Consider the following 8,070-nt stretch of genomic DNA (forward strand, 5'->3'; position numbering starts at 1 on the left):
ATCTGTGTGTAGTGGAAATCAGGGCTGTGGAAATGGACATTATACTTACTAATCTGCATTTATTGTTTCATGCTGGACAGTAACACTGGCTTTTATTTGAGAATGTTAAATATCTGTGATCAGGTAATGCCCTATAACAAGCAAAACTACTGGGGTTGTCAATAGAAGAATTATACACAATCACATATTACATGTATATACATATAGATATATATTACTTACAAAAATGTAAATATTAAAAACTGTTTGTTTTAATCCTCACAAATGATAGAAACTGTATTTAGCAGATAATAAGACTGTGGACTAATGGCTAATTGTTTAGTCCAGTTCATTGGAGATGCAGGGAAACAACATGGATGCAACAATTCAAACAAAACAAGGGTCTTAGTTTCAGCTTTATGAGTCATGCAAAGAAGAAAGACTCACAAACAGAGATGACACAAATGAAAAGTTTGAAACACCAGGGTGTGGATGTACATGCCAGAAATATGATGGCGTTCCATGTTCAATGATATGGTTCTTATTTCATGCTCTATCAAACCTCCTCTGTGTTCATGTGAAAGTTGGTATTTTCAACCATAAACAGGGCAAAGATTTGCTCCCTATTTACCCCCCACCTTAAAATCAAATTCACCATATTTCTATAATATTGTAAACAGACTGTACCTGTATAACACCTTTCTAGTCTTACACTACATGCCACATTCACCCATATTCATACCCACAATCAGAAAGCAATCCATTCATACATGAGGAGCTGTTTGGGTTCAGTATCTTGCTCAAGCACACTGTGCAGCGAGAGGGGCCAGGGATCAAACCGCCAACCTCCTGAGCTACAGTCGCCCCCTGTAGTTCTTTAAGAACTGATGCTTAATTTCTAAGTTAATGGAAAAAAAGCTTCCTGTGTTTATACACAGCTTCATCACAATGTTTTTTTCATTCTTTGGACGATATGATATGTGCTGATATCAGAAAGTCTGCCACGATAGGATTTCCATCTGACTGCAATCAATGTGAGACGATATTATACACCCACAATTACATTTAATTTAATTTGCATATATGAAATGGTTGTGTTTCCTTAGTATTTTATCCCGTAACAGTGTTGTATACATAGTACTTCTGTCATATCAATTCCACAGAGGGGAGTAAACATCCTCATCGTCTTTGCACTGATAGAATGTTTAGGAAGGAGGTGCTCGGACGCAAACGGTGACATAGACTGAGACTGAGGGAGAATATCAAAGTAAAGGTGTATCGTAAAGATGATGATGTGGATCTTTCACTTTACATCGACGATATTTTAACTTTGATCACTGAATCGATACATCAGTCCAGATTGATTGATTGTTACACCCCTGCACAAAACCAGCTCAGGTTGCCAGGTGTTGTCTAATATGAACAGCTGCGTGGGGAATGGGATGTTGGGTAAATACGTTTTCGTGCTTACTATACCAACTCTTCTTCCATGTAGTAACCATGAGCTACCTGTTGGAAATGTCAGACGTCCAAACTCACCTGGTAATCAGGGCCCACTTGATTGAGTGCAATGTTTATAGTGAATGTGGAGGCGTCATGGTGTGGTCTCAAAGAGGGCTGCTCATCTGGCTTATATCTAACTACAAAGGCCAAGTCAAACTGAGCCTGCAAACACACAGACAGAAAGGAGTCATGCAAGCATTCGCACAGAAACTGCTACACAGAGTGTGTGTACGGCCCTCGCAACCTTCTGCTCAATAAAGAAAAGCTTCAGCTTGTTTCCCCGGTCCAGCATTCACTTCCAGAGTTGGAACAGAGTAGCAGAGATGCTAGAAAGGTGAAGATCACCTGCATCGTCATGTCCTGTAGCTTCTACTACCTGCCTGCTCCTCCTCATTTACCTGGTAGTCAATGCCTTTGCTGTTGAGAGCTATGTTAATAGTGAATGTGGAGGCGTCATGGTGAGGGGCGAGCAGGGGCTGCTCGTCGGGTTTGTACCTCACCACAAAGTTCAAGGGACTGGCACACTGATGAGAGAAGACATGTTGATCAGCAGAGTACACAGGAAGCAGCAGCAGCACAAGACCCAACGAGGGCGCTGCAACTGATGGTTATGGTTATTTACATCAAATTATACATTATTCAGTTAGTCCATTAGAGTCGTTTATATAATGCATCGTCTGTTAACAGTCTTTAAACTAAACAGTCTTTGTTCTGCACATTTCTTTACTTGATAAATGATTACTGTAAAACTTGAACTTAACCTGCTTTTATTTGGGACAGGCATTTAATTCCTTTGGCACAAAACTAGCTTAGCAAAGATGGAAATTACTATCAAACTGTTTAATGAATATTACCTGAAAAAAGTAGGCTATCAAATAACATAATTTGATATTTTGGTCCTCATGGTTTCTGTAAAATGAACTCAAAGATGAAAAGGGGATTTTCCTAAAATTAGATATTTTTTTTATAAATGGTAATATATCGCCTTGCTTACAGTATAGCAATATATCACCTGTATCATGATATGTATCATATTGCCAGATTCTTGCCAACACACAGCCCTATATAACACCAAGTATCATTAGCTATTTCTAGGTCATTCAAATGTTTTTCCTCTAAACAAAATGTGTCCCCCTCTTCCTCACGTCTTTCAAACAGGTTTGTAAATGTTCTCTTACCAACATTTTACAAACCTCACTCTGTATTTTCTTACCCACAGTGACCAATCGTCTTCAGTCAATGGAATCTGTCTGCTTGTCTTCCAGCATCACAAATTCTCAAATAAAATCTCAAAATGATCCTCAACAGCTAAAAGAAGCAGGCCACAGTTTGACACAGGCTTACATTAGACAGTCTTTATTTCTAATTCCCCCTGCTCTGTAAGTCAGAACATCACAACTAGTCTGCTCCTGTTTCATTTGCTGTTAAACTCAGCACCCCCTCCATGTTTACCTGTTGTCTTGATACATTCAGTATGATGTATTTTTTCTCAACAGATACACTGTTTCCAGTCGCTTTCACTTTGCCATTTTCTTGACCGTTGTTAAGCTACTGTCAATGACATAAAACTCTCTACACAGATGTTTCAAGTTTCAAGTGCCTCAAAGGACATAATTCCTCTCTTTCCTTTTCCTTTAGGGTTTTAATTTGAAACATCTGCTTCTTTAAGTGTTCAGTATGGTTGACAATAGTTTAGCAATCATTTTTTTAAAAAGTAGAACCGACTGGATGTAATTAGTAATTATGCCGAATTTACCACGTGAGCTATTAATTCCACCCCTTCTCAAAGTTTTTAAAAACCCTTTATCTACAACTGGACTTTGTGTTGTCCATGGTTTATCATCTAAAACTTTGAACCTTTTATTTGAGAATTTATGGAAAGAGCTCTTACTCCTTTCAACACAATTCCTTGGGACACACCATTTCTGACACACCACCCAAAAGAAGACGTGGGTTAGAGGCATTAGCTGTGATCGCCATCATGGCCTAACAGACATAGGCACCGTCCACAAAGTCCAAACATTCATCAACAGATAATCCAAGGACAGTTATCACCGTTTGACCTTATAGAGCAGCATAGTGGTGGTGTGGTACGGCCACAGCTTACAGTATCTTAATTATAACAATAAAGCTGCAGTAGGTAACCTTTATAAAAACAACTTTTGTCATTATTGCTAAAATGTTCATTGTCCTGACACTAGTACATGAGACAGATGACCTGTAAAAAAAAATCAGGCTCCTCTGGCTCCTCCTAGTGCTCCTAATGGCATTTATAGGAATCCACCAGGGCTGAACAAAAACAACCAATCAGAGCTGAGAAAGATATAAAGACGCTTTAGGTTGTTTAGCTGATTATTGAGTCTCAGCATAAATATTTGACAACCTGGGAATGAGACTCAACATTCAACTATCTTTCTTGGCTCTTCTGCAGTCTGAGAATAGAATGATGGAAGTGTCCTGGGTAATTTGTAACACTTTAAGTTATTTATATTAAATGCCCTCCCACTTTGCTACTCTATTGGACTGACAGGTACACACTACAGCAATATCCACTCTGCAACAAAGCTGGAGACAAAGTAGGATGAATGAGGACAGTCAAACATCAATCATTTCTTAATCATGTTCAACCAAGGGGAGCAGATTATTTGAATTTCATCTCCACACAGACTGGTTTTCATCTCATAAGAATGTGTACCAATGATGGACTTCATGGTTCTTACCTTGGTGTAGTAACCCGGATACATTTTCTCTGTTATTGGTGCTATGTACTCCAGTAACATTTTGTGCCACTCCTTTTCATAGTTGATCTGATTCATGTGGATATCGACTGTGGGAACGTTCTCATAGCCACCTTGGATTCTGGTGTCCTGACAAAGAAGAAAATAAATCAGTTTAGAAAAAAACTACAACTCAACAGGGACAAAACTTACTGAAAGTTTGTGAATTTTGCCAGGTACCGCTGGCCAAATACCCAACAGCAAATCATTATGACAGATACTGATCAACACTGAATTCTACAATTATTACAGATGAGGAGAAATAGTTATTGCAAATCACAAGATGGAAAAATTACAAACCCATATGATAACATACCACATTGCCTCCTCCTGACCACTTCCCATAGTGCTCCATTTCTTCAACAAGATGGTTACAAGCAACATCAGAGAACACTGGGAACCAGTACACATCAGGACAGGGCTGGAGGACAGAAGACAATTAAACCACTGAGATAAAATATTCCATACAATCAAACATTTATTCAAATCCACCGTCAGGATTGTTCTTTCTTTTAAAATCTTAATCTCTAAAATAAAGTCTTAACAAGGGACTCGTTAGTCTGTACTCTGCTGTCCACTGCAGTGACAACATTTATAAGAAACACACAAGTTTAAATTAGTTCACTTCTTACAATTCAAAAACATTAGTCCGCATTTTACTCCATTACAATGCAAACAACTCATGACATCTGTCTGTAGGTCAACTCACAGTTTCAATCAGTTTGTCTTTCATGATGTAAGTGTAGTTCTCATGAATATAGCGGTCCTGCCAATCCTGAAAGAAACACACACCATACAGCAAATGTTTACAATGCTATCACTATAACACTGCTATCAGCAATACGACTGCTTTTGCTACCACCACAGCTGTGACCAGTCCTGCTGCTGCTGCTGTTAAACCTACTGCTGGGTTGTGAAATACAAGAATATTAGTGAGTGTGAAAGAGCAACAATAAATGAGGAAATCCCTCGGGATAAGTAAAGTATCTATCTATCTTTGCATTGAACATTTAAACGTGTGTGTGGTTAACGTACAAACATTATGTATATGGCTATTACACCAAATGGCTAATCTGATATTGTCAGCATAACTGTAAGGGAAATATTCTATTCAAGCTTTCTTCTTGCATGCATCACTATATTCAAGCATCCATATTATTGACACAATGCATGATGGGTAATCTTAATCATGACAAGGTGCGTACAAAGCTGGGATGATTGATGTGATGTAGTTCTGACATGTAACCTTTAGAGGCAGGCTATTGGCTGATCCCGTGCTTGAGAGAGGGAATTATGGGTAGACATAATTGTAGTCCTTGATTTACAGCAGCCACTAAAAATCCCAGTACACAGAGCTCCTGAGTCCTACTTTTCCCTCTGACTCTTCAAGTCAAAGCTTAGGACCATTTCAGAAGGTCAGATACACACCTCCCCCAGCATATTTCCAATGACAATGACAATCACCACAAGGGAGGAAACCTGCCCCACTCACTGACCCTATAACAACTGCTACAACAGCGAGTAATGTTACCCGTGCACAGTTCATTTTTTCAGTCTCACCACTGGGTTTTCAAAGATCTGCCACAGATCATTATGAAGATGGCCGGTCTGATAGTTGTCTGTCGACAGGATGCGGCCGAATGTCTGCATGTTGGTCACATACATGAAGATTCCCTGAGCGAAAGATTCACAACAGGTCAGATATTATAGACAAAATCTCATTTACAGTTATAAATATATTTTCATCAGAGCTTACACAAAATAGACACCAAGAACCACAGGGAGAAAAAAAACTCGAAGTCAAAACTAACTGAAACTACCCTTTACATGCTTTAGTTATTTTATCATTGTTTCTATGCAGTACATACATGTACTAATACTAATGTAAGTCCATTCCAACGTGGAATCCCTCTTTATTCTCTTACTGACCTTGCTGCGGATGTTGTGGCAGTATGCCATGTCAGGGTCTAAGATGTGCGAGTTAAAGAGCTCGTATTCTGTGAGTTCCGATCGAAGGAGGTCCGCCTTCACCAGGTACACACTGGACACATATGGGACATTCCACACACCCCTAAGAAACAAGACAGTCTTAGACCATTTACATACCAACGCTAGGATCTACTGTAAGGAACAGACAGTGTTAAAGAGAACCAGGCCTTTATTAGAGACATGACTTTGTTCCTAATATCCCCCGTAAGACGCCTCTCTGTTTTCAGATCTTCTCTTTTTATTTGCTGTTTCAACACTTTCTCAGTCTTCACCTGCTGTATAGTATAAGTAGTATTGATACATTTCTACAGCAATATTTGCATCAGTGTAATATCAGATTACGCTCAACACTCTGCTGCTCTAACTCTTCTCTTTTTAACAGAAATACTGTTTATTCACTAATTATTGTTCTAATATTTTTTTTTCTACTTTCCTTTTTTTAATTGTTCAGTGAAACGTAACACTTCCTGTACAGATGTTCACCTTAAATGTGTTTCAGTGCCTCAAAGAGTAAAAGCCTCAACACGGTTCATCAGTCGAGTCTGTCAATAAAATAAAGTGTTTTGTCACTAAACGTTTCTCTGAAGCAACTTACACTCTGCGTCCTTGAACTATGTCCACATAGTCCTCAGACCTGGCGTAGTAGCCGTCCACACTGAGGGCTCCCCAGAAGTTGCTCCATAGTCGACCAGCTCGAGTTATCATGGGTGCCACTATAGGGCTGAGAAACAATTAAAGGAATGTCATTATATTTCTCCATCTGGCAGTCAGTAAAACCGTAACTCGTGCAAATAAATGAGTGTAACAGAAATGAAGAGATTTTCTATGTATGGTTTGTAGTTCGAAGATATCAGCTAGCACAAGATTATCATTAATATCAACAATACATTATTGATAAAAAAAATACTTGCAGGTTTTGTTCAATGAGAATTTTGAGTGTGTTCTCATTCTTTAAGACCACTTCAATGTCCAAGCTGAAGAAATATTCACAGTCCTTGTCCTTCCGGCACATGTCACTGAAAGGAAGCAAAGACATTAAAAGATCAGTTGTGTGAAGCTAAGGAGCAACACTGGCACATTCTCATGAACAGTTCAGTGAACAGTAGAAAATGTGCTTACCATTGGTCTGAAAATGAAGTCACACTGCTGTGTGTACAAAGCTGCTATTTTAATAATGCAAACCATTTTTTAACTGAAATTAAAATCTATTATTTTGGTGTTTGTTTTCATTAGTTTACTTATTTTCATCAAAATTGTAATTACAAAAAAGAAGAAATTTGAATTTTAATTATGTGTTCTCCAGTGGGTGTGAATTGATGGTACCACAGTGGATGTTAGTGCTGTAATTTGATTGGTGTAATATTGATAAAATAAAACAAAAGAATAAAAACAAGTTGCTGTGTGACTTGAATTTGTTCCCTTTCTTTTAACACATTGTTACATGTTGCTTAGTCCTGTAATTCTCATTTAGATAGATATTTCAGTTTGACTTCAATTAAAAGATCTCCTCCAGACATGTTGTAAGATATAAAATAATAATAATGATACTCTGCTTTGAATGATAATTTGTGTCTGATGCTTTCTCTACAAAAAAACCCTTCAATTTACTTACAAATTACTAAATGAAAATTCTTAAAATGACCTTTAAGTGAATTACAGCAGGCCGCTTCTTGTTAGCATCTCAAATTATTTTTGTTTCTTTAGGAAACAAACAATGCTAAAAGGTTTGCACAGTCAACCCTGTACATACACTGTACAGTGGGTACGGAAAGTATTCAGACCCCTTTAAATTTTTCACTCTTTGTTTCATTGCAGCCATTTG

General features: G+C 38.1%; 1 protein-coding gene across 3 annotated transcripts in view; it reads right to left on the reverse strand.

The window, feature by feature from the left end:
- The window catches only part of plod1a (procollagen-lysine, 2-oxoglutarate 5-dioxygenase 1a), a 22,476-nt gene that overhangs the window by 2,616 nt on the left and 11,790 nt on the right, over positions 1 to 8,070 (reverse strand). Inside the window, exons 11-18 of one of the 3 annotated variants that reach the window (XR_004796556.1) lie at positions 7,160 to 7,264; positions 6,844 to 6,969; positions 6,189 to 6,330; positions 5,820 to 5,933; positions 4,969 to 5,034; positions 4,576 to 4,680; positions 4,203 to 4,349; positions 1,519 to 2,006 (exon numbers count right to left, since the gene is read on the reverse strand). Coding sequence is in view for 2 of the 3 variants with exons in the window: in XM_035656798.1 (XP_035512691.1) it covers positions 1,519 to 1,644; positions 4,203 to 4,349; positions 4,576 to 4,680; positions 4,969 to 5,034; positions 5,820 to 5,933; positions 6,189 to 6,330; positions 6,844 to 6,969; positions 7,160 to 7,264 (931 nt within the window). In the remaining variant the exon portion in view is untranslated. The remainder of the gene's footprint in view (positions 1 to 1,518; positions 2,007 to 4,202; positions 4,350 to 4,575; positions 4,681 to 4,968; positions 5,035 to 5,819; positions 5,934 to 6,188; positions 6,331 to 6,843; positions 6,970 to 7,159; positions 7,265 to 8,070) is intronic. The other 2 variants (XM_035656798.1, XM_035656799.1) reach the window with 2 other exon arrangements.

The sequence above is a fragment of the Morone saxatilis genome, unplaced genomic scaffold (genome assembly GCF_004916995.1).
Source record: "Morone saxatilis isolate NCDOM2014 unplaced genomic scaffold, NCSU_SB_2.0 Contig15, whole genome shotgun sequence".
NCBI lineage: Eukaryota > Metazoa > Chordata > Actinopteri > Moronidae > Morone > Morone saxatilis.